This window comes from Sapajus apella, unplaced genomic scaffold (assembly GCF_009761245.1).
Source record: "Sapajus apella isolate SASKATOON/1434 unplaced genomic scaffold, GSC_monkey_1.0 scaffold47, whole genome shotgun sequence".
NCBI classification, from domain to species: Eukaryota; Metazoa; Chordata; class Mammalia; order Primates; family Cebidae; genus Sapajus; species Sapajus apella.
The window spans coordinates 2,624,122-2,648,544 of record NW_022436987.1 but is presented as its reverse complement, the minus strand read 5'-3'; the positions used below and the strand labels follow the sequence as shown (position 1 = coordinate 2,648,544).

The 24,423-nt window shown below is 39.5% G+C and overlaps 1 protein-coding gene across 4 annotated transcripts in view; it reads right to left on the bottom strand.

Moving 5' to 3' along the window:
- SYT9 (synaptotagmin 9) overlaps window positions 1–23,837 on the bottom strand; it is a 246,562-nt gene extending 222,725 nt beyond the window's left edge. The window contains exon 1 of one of the 4 annotated variants that reach the window (XM_032240616.1): window positions 23,401–23,837. In XM_032240616.1, the coding sequence (XP_032096507.1) occupies window positions 23,401–23,545 (145 nt within the window). In that variant the 5' untranslated portion in view covers window positions 23,546–23,837. The remainder of the gene's footprint in view (window positions 1–23,400) is intronic. The other 3 variants (XM_032240617.1, XM_032240614.1, XM_032240615.1) reach the window with 3 other exon arrangements.
- Window positions 23,838–24,423: the final 586 nt, after the last annotated feature.

The window sequence follows — 24,423 nt, the reverse complement described above, 5'->3', positions numbered from 1 at the left end:
CCAAAAAAATAAATAAATAAAACTCAGTAAGGAATAATGAATGTAATCACTATCAAATTTCAAAATAAGATTTGAAACTTTTTTTTTCATTTCAGGCCCAACTACATGTACTACACATCTCAAATACACATTTCTAAAACTCAATTCAGTCTCTCTTTCTTATTCCATCTACCTGCTCCTTCTTCTGCATGTTATAGGACCCAGCTGCCTAAATCAGAAACCTTAGATTTCCTTTATACCACTCTCCAATTGCATTTCATGTTCTACAGATTCAACTGTAAAATAGATAACTATTAAAATTAGGATAAAATGTAAATTCTTAACATGACCCACAAGACCCTTACTTACCTCTCTGACTTTAACTGTCATTATATAAACAACCCCTTACTCTTAACTCTTGAATTCAACTCCATCAATCCTAAACTCCTTCGGGGTCCCTAAAGTCACATGCTACTTCAAGCACTTAAACCACTGCACATGTTGTTTACTAAAAATTCTGCTGAAACATTCATTTTCATGACACTTCAGAGCTTATTTATTCCTTCTCTAGAGAAGCTTTTCTTGACACCACTTCCTCCAAGTTTGGGATAGGAGCCCTAGCCGTGTGCTCCCAGAACAAACCACACTTTCCCTTGTTGCACTGAATTGCAATTGCCTGTTCACTTGTCTGTATCCTTCACAAGAAGGTCATCTCCCTGAGGACAAGGATCATGTCTTCCTTTTTCACCACTCCAGCACCAAGGAGAGTGCCCAGTCCATGGTAGGTTCCTGTTAAACGTGGTGAATGAATAGGTAGATGGCATTACATTGTCACATAAGGTATGCAGGAAAAAAAAAAAAAAAAAAAAGAACACCAATAAAAAGTTTGGAGGATAAAATGAAGCAAGAGAGAATAAGATGAAAAGAGAGGAGAGAAAACAATAATGGATAAGGGCACCAGAAGGTGAGTGGAGAAGAGAGATTAATGGAGAAAGAAGTAAAAGAAAGCAAAAATAAATAATGGGACAAAAGTCAGTTATGCAAATTGTTTTGAAACATTAAAAAGGCTTCTATTGAGGGGATTAATAAGAGAACTAACATTAATTGATCTCTAAGTGACATGCTGTGTCCCAAAGTCATGATCTTATTCACACCTTCAGTTCCCCTATAAGCATTATTATCCTCATTTTGCAGATAAGAAAATTGAGACACCAAGAAGTTAGGCAATTCTCCCCAGATTATACAACTATTAAGTGGTGAGGCAGTCTTTGAATTCAGTTTACATGGAATGCCCAGGATATGTACTGCTCTTGTTTATTTAGGAAGTATTTAAACATAGGACAAAAGCATATTCAATGGTAAAAGATTCTAAGAGTCCAATTTATACATGAATCTCTGACTTACCTTCTTACATTTTCTTCTCTAAATGCCTATCTTATAGCTCATCCAAGAGCAAACAGAATATTCTGAAGTGAACATTAGTCAAAATTCTATGTAGGACTGAAATCAGGGTCATCCATTCCTCCCTTGCCCCTCCAGGGAAATGCATGACCAGTGGGCCCAGGCCAGGGACCTGGGACACATCCTGTTACAATGGATTGCTCTCACTACAGATCCAACAGGAGACAGGAGTGCTGCTTTTGAATCAAATAGCAATCCACTGTACACAGTCCAGCACTGGGTTTTGCATGTTCTAGCAATACCCCTAAAAATGTTAACTTCTGGGAGTACAGAGTTTGTAGCAGATATGGTCCTCAGGTTAGGCACCTATTAGGATGAAAGAAAAATGCTTCCACAATTGACATCAAAAGTGGGTTTGGAGCCAATATATATATTGTATTATTTTATATTGAAAAAAAATGTGTTCTCTATCTTTTCCAAAACTTCAATAAGAATAAAATAGCTTTGTCATGACAGTTAGCATTCACAGATGCAAGAAAAGAAAGGCTACTCCTCCAGCCAAATAAAAGCTCACTCAGTGGCTATTATGCTTCAGATTCCTTTATTTATACAAGTCTCCCTCTCCAACTAGAAGCAAAGTTCTTAGAGGCAGAGCCCTTTGCAGTCTTCCTTCGTCTTTATAACTTTTGAAATTATTGGCTTTGCAGTTTTTATCTACAAATATTCTTCATATCTGATGACTCTCTCTCTACTTTATGTGTGTGTGTGTGTATATATATATATATATATACACACACACATATATATATATATATATGTCTTGTGCATCTAAACATCAAAGTCAGTATCCTCTCATGGAAGCAGCTTTTCACAAGAAATTAATTTTAACTGATTCAATTCATCATCTAACAGTGGTTTCCAAGGATACCAAATAGCTAAAGCCACTTGATTCCAACTTGCTTGTTAAATCAGAAGATATTAACAGAAAGCTGTGAAGAATTATTGTTGTCTAAGTAATATGGCCAGAAACCATGCCCCTTTTCAATGTCTTGAAGTCCTGAACTCAGTTCAAAACACTTGTCTATAATAACCACTAAAAACATACAAATTTTTTTCTAGAATTTGAAATTCACTGATTAGCATTTAGAAAAATGACCACTAATGGTTTTTGCTCTAATTCACTTCTTGATGAAGCACTGAACTGAGAATGGCTACTGATTTGATCTACTTATCAACCTGAAACCAAACAATTCTCATGGTGGCAGTTAATTGAGCATTCAGGTAATCTAGCTGAATCTGTCCTAAATCAAATAGCCCATAACAGCATATATGAGCTGCATTTATCAGATGAGCCTAGAATGTGCCCTTGAGGGCAAAGAGTTAAAATAATAATGCCCCAAACAAAAAAAAAATGCACCCTCTTGCTAAAAGGTCAACATGGTTTTAAAATATATATATTTAAGAATAAACATTGTCAATATGGTATTATTATACATTTAAGGAGTAACCAAAGAATTGATACACTCTCTCCAAAAGGCACACACAGTCAAGTGTCTTACTAATTAACGTATTTCAGCAGAACACTTTAAGCATTTTAATTCTCCATCATTCATTGTTATTATTTTGTTGCACTCTGTGGTTTGTCTTAATTTTGCTGATAATGAAGTTTGCAAAGTAAAAATGTTTCTGTTGTTGTGCTTTTCAAAATATGTCAGCCTTGTCTTTTACGGGTTTTGGCTTTAGGGTCTTGCTAAGGAAGTCTTCATCTACTTCAAAGATCACAGGCACTGGTAGTTGCTACCCCATATCTGTTTTTCCCTTTTTCCAAAATAATAGAACTTAAATTGCATTTGAAGTGACAATGTATCAAGCCAAAAGACTACATTTCTCAACCTTCTTGTAGCTAGGGACGGTAATATGACTAAATTCTGATCAATGAGATAAAAGCACAAGTGTAGAGTGGGACTTTGAGAAAGGTTACTTTAAAAGAGTAGACTCAGGTTGAAAGTGAGGTTTTTTAGTCTTTCCCAGGGAGGCAATGTTAACTGCTGGAATTCCAGCAGCCATATTACCCCATATGTGACTTTGAATCTGAAGTCATGCACTGAAGAAGGCAAACATAGAAAGACAGAAGGAACCTGAATCTTAAGACTGCCTGGAGCCTCTCAGACCTGGGCAGACTACTCCTAGGTCTCTTCATGTGAAATAATTTTAAAAATTTACCTTCTGTGTCTAACCTGCTGCTATTGTTTTGCTGTCAGCTATACAGCATTCTGATTATAAAATGATTATCACATAATTTCCTTTGGAATTTTTTTATAAGATTTCTTTATTATATTCTTTGCAAGGCAAATTTCATGACAGGCTGTTTGCCTTCCTGGTGATCAGCACTTAATGAGATAAAGCACAAACATAAGCAGTGACTGTCCCACTTTTGTACTTTGATCCCTGCTTCTCTAACCAATGTGAAAAAAGATTGAGAGCTACTTGAGATTCTTAAAATACAAAGGATATTTGTCATATAGTAAACCAATCACAGCTTCATTCAATAAAAAGAACAAAAATCTAACATAGAAGTTAAAAACAAAGCACAGATGTTAGCAGTTATATACGTAAAATTTAAACCACATGAAAATTTTCAGGAGCAGGCATATAATGTTTTTCCCAAATAGTTACTCAATTATCTCAACCCCATTTTCTGTAAAACCCATTTTCTCCCCCCGCACTGATTTGAAATGCCACCTTTACCTGATACTATACTGCCATGTCACATTGTTTTTATTTGATTAGCTTTTTGCAGTCTTTATTTTCTCTGAGAAGTAAGAAATACAGTTAACTGAAGAAACTTGACAGTAGAGGTAGAACCTCAGGTGAGTGAGAGGAGGTCAATGACAAGAAAGAACTATGAAGCAGCCTGAAGGCCACGTTGAGATGAGATTCTCCCTATTACAGTGTAAGGATTACCAAGGCAGAGTTAGCACCCAGACCACCTGCGTTCAAATTCCGGCTCCATGACTTACTAGGTGTATGGAGCCACCCCAATCACTTAGCTTGTCAATGCTTTGGATTCCTTCTCTGTAAAATGAGGATAACACTAGAACCTCACTCAAGGTTGCTGTGATAAGTGAGTTATTATGTAAAAGCCTACGGCAGTACCTGCTGCTACATTCTATTAAGTATCATCATCATTATTAATCGTTACTATAATCACCATGAACTTCATCATATTAAAGGGGTGCCTTTTTGTTTCCTAAAGTACTATCAAGAATAATGTTGAATATTATCACATGCTTCACATGCTTTTTTTTTTGCAACATCTGAGATAATTATGCTTGTTTCTCCAGAAATTAACTCTGAAGGAGACACATTTTCACACCCCACTAGCATGTCTATAATAAAAGACAGATAATGACAGATGTTGGCAAGGATGGGAAGAAATGGGAAATTTCATGCACTATTGGTGGGAATGTAAAAATGCTACAGCCATTTTGGAAAGCAGTTCAGTGGTTCCCCAAAATGGTAAAACAGAGTTATCATATGACCCAGAAATCTCTCTTCTAGTTAATTGTCTAAGAGAAATAAAAGCATACATCCACATAAAACCCTGCACCCACTGGGCATGGTAGCTCACGCCTGTAATCCCAGCACTTTGGGAGGCTGAGGCAGGTAGATCACCTAAGGTCAGGAGTTTGAGACCAGCCTGACCAACATGGCAAAACCCCATCTCTACTAAAGATACAAAAAATTAGCCGGGCATTGTGGCAGGCACCTGCAATCCCAGCTACTCAGAAGGCTGAGGCAGGAGACTTGCTTGAACCTGGGAGGCAGAGATTGCAGTGAGCCGAGATTGGGCCACTGCATTCCAACCTGGGCAACAGAGTGACACTCTCTCTCCAAAAAGAAAAAAAGAAAATTTGCACCCAAATGTTCTTAGCAGCATTATTAACAATAGCACAAAATTGGAAACAAGCCAAATGTCCATCAGCTGGTAAATGAATAAATAAAATGAAATACATCCATCTAATGGAATACTAATCAGTAATAACAAGGAAAGAACTAATGACACATACTATGATACAGCCAGGCTTCAAAAACATTATGCTAAGTAAAGGAACCCAGTCACAAAAGAGATCACATATTGTATGATTCCATTTATATGAAATGTTTAGAACAGACACATTAATAGAGACAGAAAGTAGATGAGTAGTCTCCGGAGGCAGGGATTAACAGTGAATGGACATGAGGAATCTTCCTGGGATGTTGAAAATGTTATAAAACTGATTTATAATGACGCTTGCACAACTTCATAAATTTACTAAAAAATAATTCCATCGTCCACTTGAAATGGGTGAATTCTACAATATGTAAAACATGTCTCAATAAGGTTATATTTTTAAAATCAGAGAATGACTGGAGACAGAGGAAAATGTATAAAGTTTGTGACTTATTTTGCATAAATGGTCAAAAGTTAAAATAAATAATTATATATATATAAAACAACAACAACAGGCTGGGCACAGTGGCTCACGCCTGCAGTCCCAGCACTTTGGGAGGCCAAGGTGAGCAGATTGAGAGGTCAAGACATCAAGACCATCCTGGCCAACATGGTGAAACCCTGTCACTACTGAAAATACAAAAATTAGCTGGGTGTGGTGGTGTGTGCCTGTCTCTCAGCTACCTGGGAGGCTGAGGCAGGAGAATCACTTGAACCCAGGAGGCAGAAGTTACAGTGAGCTGAGATCGCACCACTGCACCCCAACCTGGCAACCAAGAGAGACTCCGTCTTAAAACAACAACAATAACAACTAAGAGATTACTGCAATACTAGGTTTCCTAGTGCTCTGCCATTCCTGTAGTCCTAAACCCTTACCAGGTTACAATACATCATTATTTGTAATACAAAGCTGTACTTAGTTTACTATTACTTACAATATATTTATGTGCTTAACTGAGATTAGTATCAAGAGTTTTTTTTACTATTGTCCCTGTCAGATTTGATATCAATGTGATACCAGCCTTGTAAAGTGAATTAGGATGCTTTCTATATTTTTTCTATGCCACAGTATAGTTTTAACAATGTATGAATTGTTAAACCTTTCTAGAGGACAATTTGATAATTTTATATCAAAATACTTAATGCGCATAAGCCTAGCAATTCCATTTCTGGTAAAAGTATCAACAGTGATTGTTAATGGAAGTGCTGATGACCTTTAATTCTTGTGCTCACGTAAAACTGTTTTTGCAATGAAAACTTAAAACAAATTTGTAATGACTACTTGTGGTTCCAAAAAATAAGAGAACTGATGTAGTATTTAAAATTTTTAAAAACTTGACCTATAAAAAAATTTGGGCCTATAGCTTTTTAACACAGAAAGTTCTTTGACCACCTTTCAGTTTCTTCTAAATATTTTTATACTCACTCTTAGATGTTTATGCCTTCCACTCAATTTGTATTTCCACATCATGGCATGTATGACATTTTCTTGTGCTTTCTATAGTCTTCTGTATCTGTTATTAAATCCTCTTTCTTATTCCTTTTGCTTTATATTTGTGTTTTCTCATTTTTTTCCTTGATCAGAATGGCAAAATACTTATTTATTTTTATTTCAGAAAGACACACCTGGGTTTTGTTTATTAATACTGCTTCTTTGTTTGCTTTTTCAAATTCCAGTTAAATAATTTCTTCTTTTGGTTACTGATGCTTTGCTCTTATTTTCTTTTTCTTATTTTGATTTGCTTCACTTTTCTATTTTTAGGCTCTTAAGTTAAACGCATGGTTTTGTTTTGTTTTTCCTATTGTTGTATTTATTTAGTATTAGCAAATTAGAATTAGAAATTTTCATCTAAATATTGCTTTGGTTATACTCCACTGTATTCACAATGTCTATGATTTCAGTGTCCATTTCTGATTTTTTTAACTCAAGAGATCTCTGAAAGAGTTCAATTTTTAACTGTTTAGGGTTTTGGTTGGTATTGTTGTTGTTTTATATATATAATCACTCTTAATCACTCTGATTATTTTATGGACAGTAAATGTAGCCCATGCAATTTTTACCTGTTGATTTTTTGTTTTTACTGTCATGTCTAAAAATTGATCACATGCTGATTAAATTTTAAAATGTTTTGTGACCATTATTTTTCTTTATTAACTATATAACTTCTATCCTCTATTTATTTTGTCAATTCGATGTATTCTATTAGTGAAGTGTTGTAGTCTCCAATATAATTCTGATTATTCTAATTTGTAAAGTTATAACAAACTTGGTTTTATATATTTACACATTGCTTCATTAATGAAAAGTAAATGTTTATAATTTCTAAGTCTTCATAGTTTATTGTACTATTTATAAACCTAAAATAAGTCTCACTTAATGACATATATCGTATTCAGTATGTTTGTTATAGGAATGTTAATTTAATTAGCATGAGGTTTTGGAAAAAGAGAAGATTTAAAAACAATATAAATCAGTTGACAAATATTTTACTATATTTAATGAAATTACTTCCTAAACATTTAAAAAATGAGGTACTATAAAGTTAACTCTGAGCCTCTTCTGACAATCCCCCAATTTCTAAATTGCATCATTAAGGCCACTATTTACTACTCACTTTTCTCTAGGAGCTTCCCTGGGTCAAATCTGATGATTGTCCATAGCACTATGTGACACCACTGCAAACCCTAACATATCACCTTTTACTACAAAGGCATATGCAGTAGCACTCTCGTTTTATTAATTTGCCCAATTTAACTTCCCAGTTCCCACATACCAAGGCACTGGGAAGGCAGATGTGATTGAATTACTGAAGCATAAGAGAATATAAAAATTACAAGATTTTTTTAAAAACCAATATAATAGAAAAGAACTGCAGTTTTAATCTTTATCAGCCTGCAGAGTGGATCCTCTCTAACTGAACCTGAGGGGATTAGATTTTCCCCCAGAGAAGCCTACAGTAATCCACACATAAATGACCTCTAAAGCAGTGTGGAGTTAGAATCAATGGATGTTCCTACCAAAGGCATCTGAAGGAAAAAAAAAGAAACACTTTGGGGGATTTTCTAGTTCTCTTTGCAGACTCCCTCTGAGATAGATTCCATAAGATGATGAATCTGAGTCCTCTTGAAATTAAAGTAATACACACAAAGTACTGTAAAAGCTCCAGAAGAAGGATGACCTATAAATTTGGGATATTACAGTGATATTAAATCTAAAGTAGCAGTCACAGTGGAACAGATTAAAGAGGAGCAAGCAGCACTGTTTTCTCATTCCCTCTGAAATAATTTGAGAAGTCTTCAGAGCTAGCTCAGCTTTGGCAGCAATTGACATTCATATTATTTGAAAAAATAAGATGGAAATATGTTTAACTTGGGATCCTCTGAACAGTGTTAAAAAGTGATTCTAATGTGGCATCCTCATTCTTGTCCAGCGTCTTTCTCTGTTTCACAGGTTTTTCTGACAAGAAGTGAGCATATTGGCTAGGATGATTTATAGCCTACAGGAATCAAGCAACCATGTTATTCTCTAACCTCATGGCCTAGTTAGAGTTTTCACAGGGTTTATGTACTGCATGGTTATTCTAAATTAAGAGCAAATGATAATCATATTACATGCCTAGGGATAAAGAAGACCATGATTTTAGTTAGGGCTAGGATACTACAGTTGCATCCTACAGCTAAATTTTCTACAGGATTTATTAGTAGTTGTGCCAACAGCAGCTGTACTTACTAATAATTTAAGATAATTCATTGTAGTCAAAAAAAAAAAAAAAGAATCCATGATAGATAGTAAACACATTTTCAAGTTTGGGTTTCCTTGCCTAATATTTTATAAAAGTTTTGCATAGAGGGTTTGAGCATTTATTTTGACAAAGGGTCTGTAAAAAGTAATTTTAAACCATGAAGGCCATAAGTTCACATCATTTGCTACCCCAGTTGTGTAGGGGTACTTTAGGTGTCACCCCTGAACGCTGATTTAGTCAATCTTGGGACAGCGTAGTTGTGTCTTCAAAAGTTCTTTAACTGATTTTGATGCACAGCTGGAACTGGGAACGACTTTACAAAAATCTTTCAGTTGCAAGGGGCCTTGACAGTCAATCGTTTTTCACCCTCCTTATTTCCAGTAACATCTTCCCAGTTTTCCGCCAGTCAGCTGCCCTGGACATCTGCATGAAATGTCATATACATCCCAAACTTAGCGTGCTTAAAATTAATCTCATTATTTTCCCACAAAATATGCTTGACTTCCTGTAGTAAACCTAGTAAGTTATAGGTACATCCTTCCAGGCACATATGTGAAAACACTGGGAATCAGGATCTCTTTATTTCATATCACTGTACCTATTATTTTGCCTCTTAAACATTTCTTAAGGCATCCCTGCTGCCTTAAAATATTCCTTCAACACTTCTGCTTAGGTAAAAATTAATAGTTTACTGCCTGCTGCTGTTTTCTCTAAAAATACCCAGCTTTAAATCTCATGCTGTCTAACCACACCACTATCCCATAACCACCCATCCTTGTTGCAGACATCTATCATTCTTTGGATTGCTTCCCCCACATTCCTGGAAGCGTCTAATTGCTTGCTTGCTTCCACTCTTTCCAAAACTACTTTTGTCATAATTCTCGGCAAACCCAATATCCATGTTGATAACACTTCCAAAACCCTGGGCCTGTAGTGTTTTGAGCTCCTGTCTTCAATCATTTGTCCCTCTCTCCCCGTCATACCTCTCACGATCATGCTCTGGACCAGGTCATGCCAGTAGGTGCAGCTCCTCCAGAATCTGGATTTCAAACATCCCACTTTCTGGCACCCTCCTCTTCACTGCATTCTCAACAAGCATCCCACCCCTCCAGGACCTACAATCCATTAATCCTACCACATCTTCACTATTCCTAATCCTTTTAAATACCCACTTTTCTCTCCTTACTCTGATGAAATTTCAGAATCAATCATGCTAATCACTCTATTCTATAGACCTTCAACTCTTTTGCCACTCTTTTCATGTTCCACATACAAACAAGCCTGGCTCTCTCTTTCTTTCACGCCTGCACAAAAAGAGTTGAACATTGTGGAAGAAAAACACACACCTATGCTGATGGAAATCACTTTAAATTCATGATCACCAACTTCAAGCGGGCCCTTAGTATTGCTTGACAATCACACTTCCTTCCCTAATCCATTTGCTCTTCCACTCTCCTAGACAAACATTTGTAACTGCCTTATTTTCAAATTGCCATTACTTCCTAACCATTCCCACTCTCAGCTTCTAACCTTGCTGCTTCCTATTTCACCAAGAATAGAAAAGCAATCAGAAGGCAAACTTCTGCAAGATCCCCAAACCACATCTGCCCACCTGTGCCCATCCATATATTCTGCTCTGACTCACTGACAATAAATGAAGTGTTGTTGAAAAACGCACCTGCTTAGCCTACTCAGCACATCACCCCAGCAGTTCCATCCTCTACATCGTTTTTCCTTCTCTCCAGCATACAAACATATAGTTATTTTCCCTTTTCTTTAAAACCATCTTTTGAATCATTTTCTCTTCTCCTTTCCCTTCACAAAATAATTCCAAAAAGTTGCTTACACTCTTTTCTCTCAATTCCTCTCATTCTCTTTTAAAAAGACTCTAGTCAGACTTTCACCAATTCCACTCATGCACCACTCCTCCAAAATCACTCAGTTCAGCGTCACCAATTAGCCTCTATGCTATTAAATGCAATGGTCAGCTCTTGGTTGTCATCTTACTTGACCGATCAGCTGCATTTAACTCAGGGGATCATTCCCTCCACCTAGGAATATTTTCTTAATTTCCAAGCCACCATGATCTTGATTTTTCTCCCACATTACTTTTTGGTCTTTCTCAGTCTCCTTTGTTGGTTCCTGAACATTTCTCTGACTTCTAACCAGTTGTTCGACTTCTTTTCTATTTTTATTTGCCCTTTGGTAAGTGTGAAGGTGTCAATGTTTGTGTCCTCCTCAAATTCATATTTGAAACCTAATCCCTAGTATGATCGTACTAAGAGCTGGGGCCTTTGGGGAAGTGACTAGATTATGAGAGCAGAGCCCCCATGAATGGGATGAGTGCACTTATGAAAGAAACCCCTTCCACCATGTGAGGACACAGAGAGATGGTGCTATCTATGAGAAACAGGCCCTCACCTGACACTGCATCTCCCAGCTCCTTGCTCTTGGACTTTCCAGACTCCAGAACGGTAAGAAATAGATGTTTGTCATTCATAAGCTACCCAGTTTACGGTAATTTTGCTAGAGCAGTGCAAATGGACTAAGTCAGTAAGCTCATCTAGTTTTTTGGCTTTAAATATCATCTACGTGCCTGTGGTGCCTAAATGTCTATGTGCAATCTAGACTCTTCTTTGACTCTTGGAAAATATATCCAACTTTTCAACCAAAGATATCATTCTAGCAATCCTCCCCTCTTTATCCATATCATGAATTTTTGTTCTGTACTAGTCATTCCCATCACCTTGGTGCTAATTCTTCTAACTTATGAATAAATAAATAAATAAATACAACCCTTCATCTCACTTCCCTCACCAGTAACTACTATGCCATTTATTTGCTCTTGTCAGCAGAAAACTTAAAAGACTATTCCGTCTTCACTGCCCCAATTCCTCTCCCCTCAATCTTTCTTACAGCCATGCCAATCAGGTTCTTGTCCCCACCTCGCTATCAAAAACGCTTATCAACTTCACTTCCAATGACCCCTGAATTACTACCTGAAATGGTGAGTACTCAGTCTTCATTCTGCCTGACCTAACAGTAGCACTGGATACAGCTGCTTATTCCTTCTTCTTTGATTACGTTCTTCATCTTGGCTTCCAGGTCAGCACTCTTGCTTGGATTTTCTCTCTCATTTCTAGACTCTTCATCAATAGTCCTTTGTAGTTCCTCAAGTTCTCTTTAGCCTCTTACTGTTGGACAGTTCCAGAACTTAGTCCAGGCCCTCTTCTCTCTCCTGTTCACTTTCCCTTCCTAGATACTTTCAGTCACACTCATTTTAAACATCAGCTACATGCTGACGACATCCATATTTATACCTTCAGCCCAGCCATCTTTCCCAAACTCCAGGCTCATATATCCAACTACCTAGTCTGTATCCCCAATGGACTCACTAATAAGCATTTCCAACATTACATATCAAGAACTGAGCTCCTGATCATTCCCCTCAAATTTACTTCTCCTACAACTCTATTCTCCTACCTGCTCAGGACACAGTCTTAGTCTTGACTCCTCTCTGTCTTTCACAGTCTATATCCATCTATTAGTAAATGTTGTCATCTCTACTTTCCAGCTGCCCAGAATCTGATCACCTTATACTACCTCCATTGCTATCACTCTCTGGCCTAAGCCACCACCATCTTTCACCTACGTGATTATGACAGCCTTATAACTCCACTCCCTAACTCCAACCTTACCCTTCTACAGTCTGTTTTCTACGTGCAGGTCAGAGTGATCCTCTCTCTTCCTAAGTTAGATGTTATCTCTCTTCTGATAAAACTTGCTAATGGCTTCCTATCTTACCGAAGTAAAAATCACTTGTTTTTTTCTTTTACAATGGCTTACAGGGCCCTATAATCAGTCTGCCATAACCTCTCTGACCTAGGACAGAGCCTGGTACTTAGTACATGCTCAATAAACATATGATGAGCAAAAACTGGCATCTCCAACTATAACTTCTCCAATCAATTTTCATCTTGTCTCCAGAATATCTAATTAAGGGATAAAACTGACCTTAATTTTCAGCGTAAACTCTTTTAATGGTTCTGCATTGCTACAGCAGATGCAAACCAAGATGTCTTCAATAAGTAGGCATGTCCCAAAAATGTAATAAGTGTACATGTGTTGGGGTGGGGACAAGGAGGCAGATATTAGAAATGAAGAGCATGTGACCCATTTAAGGGCATCCAATTCAATTATTTTAAAAAATTGTGCCTGTTAATTGGCAGCCCCTATACACAGAATAAAGAACTATCTCTACAGCATGGTTTGGTGGGCACTAGGCAGGCCTGCCATGCTTATTCCCTCTTGGGCCCCATAACTTCAGAGAAAACAGACTGTGAACATCCACAGACTGGATAGTTACAATGCAGCTGAAGACACTGCTTTTTCATTATTAAATATCCAGGCAAGGAAGCAAGATGTCACTGTTGGCATAGTCAGGAATTATATCTGGAACCCAGATGTTTGAACCAGATGACTAAACTTGCTAAAGGCAGTATTTACAACTATACAAGGTAATTACAGTTGGGTTTCAGGGTGACATGCTGGGGATTTAAAATGGGTAAACTTCCATTCATTGATTCCCATCTGTTAGGACCTTACCTTGGACAGAAAGAACATAGTTGCCAGTAACCTGAATATATTTTCCACGAGGAACCAGGAAGACTTGAGAAGTTGCATTCACAGAACTGAAATCTGGTGTGATTTGCTGAGAATGGATGCTTTGGGCTTATCGTATAAATTATACTTCTTGGCTGGGTGCAGTGGCTCACATCTGTAATCACAGCACTTTGGGAGGCCAAGGCGGGCAGATTATGAGGTCAGGAGTTCGAGACCAGCCTGGCCAGTATGGTGAAACCCCACCTATACTAAAAATACAAAACTTAGCTGAGCATGGTGGTGCATGCCTATAGTCCTTACTCAGGAGGCTGGGGCAGAAGAATTGCTTGAATCTGGGAGGCAGAGGTTGCAGTGAGCCGAGATCATGCCATTGCACGCCATCCTGGGTGACAAAGCAAGACTCCATTTAAAAAAAATATATATATATATTATACTTCTTTCAAGATTTCTGCATCAGCCAGTCCTCAGCGGGATTTTGGCAATGGCATACAGGGGCTTTCTTTATCTGATCTGACCATTGCTTACTAGAGCAGATCCATCTTTCAACATTCGCAACACACATTCAACTTACTGTTACCCAGGATGCATCCTTTTCTGTTTTAGGACCTTATTAAATTCCTAGAATGTTTTTCCCACCACCAAGTTTCAGGCAAACTCTTCTGCTAAAGAATAGACTTCTGATCGCCATTCTAACTGGCGTGAGATGGTATCTCAATGTAGTTTTGATTTGCATTTCTCTGATGACGAGTGATGATGAGCATTTTTTCATATGTTTGTTGGCCTCATGTATGTCTTCTTTTGTAAAGTGTCTGTTCATATCCTTTGCCCACTTTTGAATGGGCTTGTTAGTTTTTTTCTTGTAAATCTGTTTTAGTTCTTTGTAAATTTTGGATATCAGCCCTTCGTCAGATGGGTAAACTGCAAAAATTTTTTCCCAATTGCTGGAGAAGATGTGGAGAAATAGGAACACTTTTACATTGTTGGTGGGAGTGTAAATTAGTTCAACCATTGTGGAAGACAGTGTGGCGATTCCTCAAGGACATAGAAATAGAAATTCCATTTGACCCAGCAATCCCATTACTGGGTATATATCCAAAGGATTACAAATCATTCTACTATAAGGACACGTGCACACGAATGTTCATTGCAGCACTGTTTACAATAGCAAAGACCTGGAACCAACTCAAATGCCCATCGACGATAGACTGGATAGGGAAAATGTGGCACATATACACCATGGAATATTATGCAGCCATCAAAAACGATGAGTTTGGGTCCTTTGTAGGGACATGGATGAACCTGGAAACCATCATTCTCAGCAAACTGACAGAAGAGCAGAAGATCAAACACCGCATGTTCTCACTCATAGGCGGGTGTTGAACAATGAGAACACGTGGACACAGGGAGGGGAGCACTACACACTGGGGTCAGTTGGGGGGAAATAGGGGAGGGACGGTGGGGGGTGGGAAGCTGGGGAGAGATAGCAAGGGGAGAAATGCCAGATGTAGGTGATGGGGAGGAAGGCAGCAAATCACACTGCCACGTGTGTTACTATGCAACAATTTTGCATGTTCTTCACATGTACCCCAAAACCTAAAATGCAATAAAATAAATAAATGGGGAAAAAAAAAGAAAATACAAAGAAACAAAATAATTCATAACTAAAAATCCTAAGAAAAAAAATTAAAAAAAATAAAAAAATAAAAAATAAAAAAAAAGAATAGACTTCTGTAGGAAGCCTCTGCAGATCCACCCAAACCAGCTAATTACTAATTACTTCTCTCCTCTTTTTCTGTACTGTATCTAGTAGGTATCTCCCTTCTTGACTTTATTAATTGCCATTACTGTTTTATGTCAATTCCATAGGGGCAGTAAGCATGTCTAATATATCCTTGAATTACAGATGCCATACCTTGTACATAGCACTTAAGGAGCCCTCAATAAATGTTTTGGAATTTAATTTAATAATAACTAGAAAAGATTGATCAGTTCAGTGTGGTTAAGTAACACCTACATCAGGGCAGGGTGGGGTGGGTTGAAGTGGGAAAGAAAACATAAAGAAAAAGAGATTCAAATTATAATAACTTTTTTTTCATATTTCATATACATAAAGGCAGCACTTTGCACTGGAAAAGAATGTTACAACTAATCCCTATTTATTGAAGCACCCCTGAAATTTCAAAAGACAGTTTCATACAATACGTTGATTATAGTCAGACAATCTGAGCTCCCTCACTATACAATACTCCTTCTGTGAGCTAATTTGGTAGAATATTTACATTCTAATTAATGTAAATTGGTAGGAAAAACATTAAGATTCTCAAAAAAGTAAACTGGCACACTATAGAGAATGTGGTAGAGAACACAAAAAAATTCATATAAGAGTAAATATAAGAATGTTCCAAACATGAAAAATATTCAGTTCAACCAACAAAAAACCACAAATTGAAACAACTACGCAACAAATTAAACATGTTAAATTAGCAACATTTTGTTCACATTATACACCTAATGCTAGCAGATTTACTGTTGACATGTAGCAGGGGTAAGTATCACAGATCTACCAGAAAGCAGTTAGGGTTCATTGTTGATAATTTATAATGAAACAATTTTCCCAAAAGGAAATAGGGAACTATAAATACAAGACATTCCACTCCCCACAAAAAAAAAAGAAAATTGCAAGCTAGAATAGCCTCAAAAGAATTGCCGTTTGAGATACACATAACCATCACAATAATGATAATAATTACATAACAGTAAGTGTTAATAATGGGAAAAAATTATAATAATAGAAATAATGGCTAATATTTATTGAGCATTTACTATGTGCCAGGTATTATGATATTTCACATGCATTGTGAGATAGCTGTTAGTATAGGGTTGCCAACATTACCAAATAAAAGTATCGGATGCCCAGTTTGGTTTGAATTTCAGGTAAACAATAGATAATTAATTTGTATAATTACATGTCACGCCATATTATCTGTTGTTTATTTGAAATTCAAATTGAACTGGCATCCTATATTTTATCTGGATACTAGTAACCCAGATACTAGTAATACATTTTACTGAGGAGAAAATGAGGACACAGAGGTCAAATAACTTGTCCAGGAGCACACAGCTAATAAGAGGTAGTAAAATGCTAAGTTTACAAAAAAGTAGAAAGTAAATGTAGCCTACAAATAATTACAAATAGTAAAACATATACATATTTGTGGACCATGGCGGAAAGGAAACATGGGCAGGTGATATTACCGACAACATCAATTTATTGATTACTTATTTGAGCATTTACTCTGGGCACAGTGCTACAGCAACCTTCCACTCCCACTTCATAGATGAATAAAATGAAGAGTGAAATATTTTACTCAAGGTCACTAAGGTAGTAAGTGCAGTCAGATTCTAACTCCAAAGTCCTTGCTTATTCCACTTGGTCATCTTGATGTCCCGGAAGATTTTTTTTTTTTCTTTCAGGTGCAGTTCTATCAATGTTGACTTAAAGTTTTTGTGTGATAAAATACTTGTGCAAGGACATATGAAGACTTCAAAGAGATATGCAAAGCCTAGTCCTCAGGGTTTGGTGTGGTCTAAAGTCCTTCCTAGAATCCACCAAATGAAACATTTGAAAGAAAAGGAAGTCGTTATGCATCTTCATTGCTCCAAGATTGCAGTGAAAACTGAAAACTTCCCCGCAAATTGTGATTTCATTCAACTTCATTCAGAAAATAGAAATACACACTCCATACTTATCCTTAGAAGTGAGATTACTCCTCCATTTATGCCTCTCACTAAGCTCCTCCCCTTTCTCTATACACTTTGGAGTGCAAACTTGTTAGTTCCCTCAAGTCAATATGTTAAGAAGAGACTATGAATTTTTTTAAGCCAACCATATGGGAAATTGCACTTGCACCACAAACATAAAAGTGCCCCAACGCTTTTTCAGTGAAAGCAACATCTATGGTCTATACATGTTAGAAAATTTTAGAGTGATTTCCTTTAGGTGTCAGTTTAATTTTTCTTTGAGAGTTTATGCCACATCAAAAAGTTTGTGCTTTTGATTGCTTATTTTGAAAGAGGCAGCTGGCCATAGGGCTGCCTGTGATGCCTTTACCACAGTTTGCTTTTTTTTCCCCTCTTGATAATTGCCTCATGACTAAATCATTCACTGGTCCATGTAGAGGAATCCCACAGAGATGAAAACACACTTGTTTAAATAAAATATTTATGAAGAAGCCCTAAAATGTCACCGAAGTAAATGCAAATTATATATTCACATACTGTGCATCCAATATGCCACTCATTCCTTAGAAGACTCTATTTCCTGATTGCAATTAACATTAATTTAAAGAAATTAATCCCATTGTGCATAATCACACCAAGGTCTATTCATAAACATCCAGTGTTTCAAGACTAATTCTCTTTTGACTATCTTAGAAAAATTTGAATCAAGGCTAATATTTAATCTTGATGATTATTTGGAAGTTTTTTTGATAGAGACTATATTTATTATTTTACATGTACATTTTCTACTAAGTGACTTCATTATAATTCAACATAAAGTGACATTAGTGAAGGTTCTATATTCTTGCTTTTTAATGACACTATCTGGACAAGATTTTTCTTGATTTATTTGTCTTTTTCCCACCTTAGACTGGGTGGACATAATAGAGCCTTAGCATATGTTCAAAGAGCCCTCAAAATAAACATTTGGGATAATGTTGTGAAAAGAAAGTTAAGAATCAGTTGATATGGGTATTAGCTATATAGGATAACAGGCAAGGTTCCTGGTTTTTAATACGATCTTTTCTAGTTTTACAGGAAACAAATGTGAGCTGAGCTAAGAGGAGTTAGGTGGATGTATCTTTTGCCCAACGGTCTCAAAAGTTGTCCTCTACTTGGCTGCACATTACAATCAATAGATGAGTTTTACAAATACTGATACCAGGCTCATTTCCCAGAGATTGTGATGTAAAAGTGGTCTAGGGTGCAGTCAGTCATTGGTAGTTTTTTGTTTGTTTTTTCTTTTGTGTTTGTTCCAGCTCCCTAAGTATTCCCAATGTGCAGCCAAAGTTGGAAACCACTGATCCAGAAAAAGCTTTTCTTGAATAGAGTAATATTTATGTGGAGGGACGAGTCACTAATGATGAGTCGTAAGGTTCTGCTTCACACCCTGACCTGCTAAACATTTTCTAGACCTTGGGTACAGACACAAAGAAGATGCAGAAAAATCTCCAGAATATGGAGTTGGAACATGAATGGAAATCCAGTATCCTGGATAACAGTATTTATAACAAAAATACTAAGCTGAATCTTTATAACTACATAGAATGTGACCTGCACTTGGGGATTAAATCCATCATACAAGTACAGAAGAGAGAAAGTAGGTCTAAGGGTGGCTATCACAAAAAATACCTAGAAAATTTTCATTGACAATAACTCCTCAGTTTTCAGTATATGTGACGTGACTACCTAAGAAGCTACTCTGACTTAGAACCAATTCTTTTAAATGGAATCCATGGCCCTGGGCTAGTTCATTTCTGTACACTTCAGTATACTCACATATATCAATCACTTTTAGCCACACTTCTTGAACTTTAATGTGCATACAACTCTCACCTGAGGATCCTGTCAATATACAGATTCACATTCAGTGGGTCTGGGATAGAACTGAGATTCCCCAGGTCTAACAAGCTCCCAGAAGCTGCTGCTGCTGTTGGTGGAACACAGATAAGTGCTTCGAAGGCTTATGAGGACTAGTGAAATGACCTACCTAAAGTGCTTGGCACAAGCATGGTTGGCACCCTACAGAAGAAAAGACTTAAAAACAAAATGATAAAAAACATGTTTAAAACCTAGACATTGTATGATCCAATCTTCCTTTCTGCTCCTTGGAAAGAGCAAATCTAGAGCAGTTAAGATAGTTTACCTCCTAATAGCCAAAGGTGTACAATGGAGAAGAGAGATAAGAGTAATGCTTTTTGACCCAAGAAAGTATAATCAAGATCCATGGGTAGAAATTTAAGAGACCTTTTAATTCCCTACAAGGAAAACCTTCTAACAATACATGCTGTTCTACAGCCAATTAATCCTTTTGACAGCAAAGTCTCTAGTTTTAAAATATGAGCATAGAGCAATTAATGTTAAAGAGGATAGTCATACTTCAAGTCACTGTTTAACTATAAAACAGCTTGGCTATCTAAAGAGACATCACACATTTAACGTGTTACGAAAAGTTAAAATAAAATAAAAAATAAGCCTCGTGATTTTCCTCCTCATCCCTACCTTCTTCCTGAAGACTTCTGCTTGTACAAAGAATTTTTTAGGTCCAAAAGTCTTTGAAACATCCTTAATTGCCTTTCTCTCACCTTTCACATCTCTTCCTTCAATAATTACTAGCGGCAGTACCTTCCAATTATGTTCATAATCCAATTACTTCTCATTACCTCCATTACCACTATCCCTGTTGAAATCACTATCACCTCTGTCTGCATTTCTGAAACAGCTTCCTAAGAGGTTTCTCTGACTTCACCCTTGCTCTTCAACATGGCAGTCAAAGTGTTGTCATTTCTCTGCTCAACACCTTCTAATAGCTTCATATCTCATTCTGAGGAAAAACCAAAGTCTTTATAATGGTTTAAAAGACTCTGCATGATCCACGCTCTTTAACTCTTGACCGTATTTCCTATCACTCTCCATCTCTTTCACACTTCTCCAGCCACCGCTGAAGTCACCATTTCCAGCATCATATCAATAATGCTCCCACCTTAGGGTCTTTGCACTTGCTCTTCCCTCTGCCTTAAAGGCTAGTCTCTGAGGTCTGCAAGTTTATGCCCCACCTCATTAACATATAAAACACCATAAAGGCAACCAACAGAGCATTCTAATTGCTCTCTATGGAGTAAAGTACTCACACTCAGCACTTTACTTTCCACAAGTTGGTACAGATGACAAACTGGGTGAGGCACTCCAGTTCCAATTGTGACTTAGGCTTATTTCTTAAAATCACAATTGCATCAAGTCCTCTGTGAACACCAAGTCAGGGAAATCTCGGTGCTGTACTCCCCCAGCAGGACACTATAACCACCTGGACAAAAAAGAACTCTTCTGATAGCTCAGGCCTGCTGGTCTGTGCCCCAGTCTTTACACAGCTCTAAAAAAAATGAATCAACATCCTAGATGCAGGGTCATTCTGCTGTCCACAGGAAATTATATCTTTTTTCTCCTTTTATAACAAAAGTCCTTAGCTGAGCTTGAGAAAACCTAGCTATCACAGGGTGGCCGTGAATGGACAATAACAGAGAAAGTTGGGACATGGCATTCAGGTGGATTCCTTTCCAGAAAAAGAAGTCATCCATTTACAGAGATGACTCTCTCTAGGAATCCATGTCTCAGGGCTGCTGTGCATGGTTTTTCTGGTTCACACTATCAATACCAGGGACATTATTCACATGGTGTTGTGCGGTGCAGTTTTCCCAGCTATTCAGCTTTTAAGGTTCAGAGAGTAAAGCCACTCTTGCTTCAGAGGGATGAAAACAAACGCATCTGATGTAAGAATTAATGTCGGCAAGGCAAGTAAGGAGGGAAATGAAGGGAGATTTGGAAATGAAGTGAGAAGTGTCCTGAAGGAGAGGGTGCACTTTGGATGTAATCTTTGGCCTCATTTCCTCTCACCTTGCACTAGAAGTCCTCCACCCCTTCCCTCATGAGTTGGCTACTTTCCGACATAAACCAAAGAGCCAGAGGGGCATGGGGCTACTTCAAAACCCTTGTGTACTAGTTTAAGACAGCAGAGCACTGCTATCAGGAGCTCAGAGCAGCAAGGTCAACTCCTAGCTATAACTATTCCTCAGCCAAGGAATCAGATTTCCTCTCATAAGAAGTCCTCTTACTGACTCTTTCTTGGCGGATGCCTGGTGTAGGGGCTGAAGAGAACCTGAGAACACAGGATCCAGCCCTGGATTGAAAGGAGCAGAGGCAGAAAACTGGCCAAAAGATGTGATTTAGAAATAGGCCTCATCCACCTTCTCTCGTAAAGCCAAAGACAACTGCTTATGTGGGATAGCAAGGAGAACTCGTGGTCCAGTCACAGGCAAGGAAGTGAGATGTTTCAACACTAACACTTGCTTTGGGAAAAGCATGTAAAATAATTGTTTTGCTCCTGTCACTTAAGGACCACTTCCCCGACTTAAGACATCTTCCTGGGTCTTGTGAGATAAGGGACTGTGGTTTATTCAGCACATCCTATCCAGCAATGAGGCACACATAGGCTGAACATTAAACCTCCCTGGAAATTACTGGGATCAGTATTTCTCTACTCAGTTCTCCACTCTGAAGTAATATATAAGTGATCATTTGATAAATTTAGTTAATATAACCACCGGAAATGGAAAACAATATTTTTTCTTTTTCCATAGGAAAAAAAAAAGCCTTGAGTAGAGAATATCTAATATGAACTTTTAAATTTTAGCAGATGACTTCACTCCACATACCCATCTTAAATACATCAAGGATATGATATTTAAGTCTGGTTCAGTATGACACTCCTTATAAATCAAATAATTCTTTTTATCTTTTGGATAAATGCATTTTTATATAATAAATTGGTTTCAACTCGTACATGATAATTTGCAAGGCAATAGCTCATTTTCAATATTTATATATAGCAATATCAAGAGAAAGGCCATTTTCTAATCCCATTTTTAACAATTCAACCACAATATGCTTTTTTGGTAAGTGCTCAGGTTGAGAGAATATTTGAGAAAACTATTCCTCCAGGTGAGAAACATCTCAAGCAAACATTGGAAGGAATTGCATTTTCCAGTAGTGGATGAGACGACCTGGGAGATCCAGGGACCTCGGGAAAAGCAAATGGCTCCACTAAAACTCCCTCCTCCAACCTTAATTGGTCAAATGCCAAAATAAATGAACTTTCCAAAGTTAGGAGCTTCGCAACTTTCACTAGGAATAACTACAGGTGCACAAACCAGGACCGACGAGCCCACCGCCCCGAGTGTGGCCGGCGGTAACCGCTGGTCGAGCCTAGAGCCCAGGCCCAGGCCACCTCCGCGCCGTGCGACCCGCCAGGAAAGGGTTCAGGCCCGTCTGCCCAGAACCAGAAGCTCCCTGTACCCTGCCCAACGCGGGATCGCGTCCCGCCCTTCTAACCCCAGAACAAGGAAAGGAACTAGATGCTCAGGACAAGGATGAGCAGCACCCGGTGGGATTCAACCCCAGCCCCGGGCAGTCCTCAACTCCCAACTTCCTAGAGTTTCCTTCGGCCTCGTTCCCCTTCCCACCGCTCCGAGGCCGCCGCGGCCTCTCCTCGCTCTGAGAGCAGAGCCCGGGAAGTGGAGCGCTTAGCTTGGAGCTCGGGAGCCGCCCCCAGGAGCCCTGGCAGTGGGAGCGCAGGTGGCGGGCGTGGTCCCTCCAAACCTGCCCCAGCAGACCCGGACTCGGCCTCCGGGCAGCAGCCACCGCCCGCGTCCCCGCCTGGTTCCAGCATCAGGCCACTGTGCGCTGGTTCTTGATCCCTCCCCTGTCTCAGTGGCCGCCCCCCGCCCTCTCCCAGTCCTCGTCGCTCTTCTGCCTCAGGCCGCGATGCGGCCCCAAGTCCCAGCCCAGGGCCCGTAGGTCCCTGCAGGCGGCGGTGGCGGCACTCACCTGGGTCGCGGAGCCGGGGTCTGGTACGGTCCCGCAGGTGGTAGATGAAATCCTGGCAGCTGTCGTGCTCCAGGGCCCCACGGGCACAGAGCTCGGCCAGCAGCTGCAGCGCCTGGTGACAGAGCGCGTCCCTGGCCCCGGGCATCGCCCCCCCGCATCCTCGGACCGCGCCGGGCAGGCGGGCGCGGGAGACAGCCCTCCGCCTGCCAGCTCAGAGCCGCCGCCTCCGGGCCGTCCGCGCTCACCGCCAGGGACGCGCCGGGAAACGGTCCGAGCCCGAGCCCCAGCCCCAGCCCCAGCCGGCCCTGCCTCCCACCGGTTGCATGCAGCTCTTCGCCAGCCGGTCGGTCAGGCTCTCTCTCCCTCTCTCTCTCTCTCTCCCGGCCGGCCCCTCCGTCCCTCCCCCGGCACCGAGGAGAGGCGGTGCCGCACAGCCCAGCGCGCCTCTCTGCTTGCGCTCCGCCCGCTACTCGCGGCCGCCGGGGGGCGGGGCCGGGTCAGGGGTGCGCGCCGCGGGGTAGGATCGCGGCGGCCCCAGCCACCTGGGATGCTCCCCAGCTCCTGGCAGAGCGCTGGACTTGGCATGGGACCTCGCACTCAGAGCGGCCGCGCCCCAGCTTGGGGAGTGCGAGCGGGTGCGCGCTCCGGGCGCTCTCGCTACTCCAACCCTCCGCCCAGATGCAAACCAAGCACCCGCTCCCACCAACCTGCGTGTGTCCAAAGCACGCTGTTGGATGCCTGGTGCAAAGGTTGCAATCTGGGCACACCCGCTGGATGCGCAGAACCGAGTCCCTGCTTTGAACTTGGAAAGAGCAGCCTGGGCATGAACCATGGGCCTACGGGTGTCAGATGCCCAAATGCAGGGTTTGGGTCCAAGATTCTCCAACAAAGGAAGGATTTCCCAAGCACAGGCCCTTTTCGACCACTGCGGTGATTTGGAGAAGGTGGAGGCTATATGTCAAAACTAAGATCAAATAAATAAACGACTCCTGGGAAAGACGCTGAAGCTTAACTGGGCTTCAT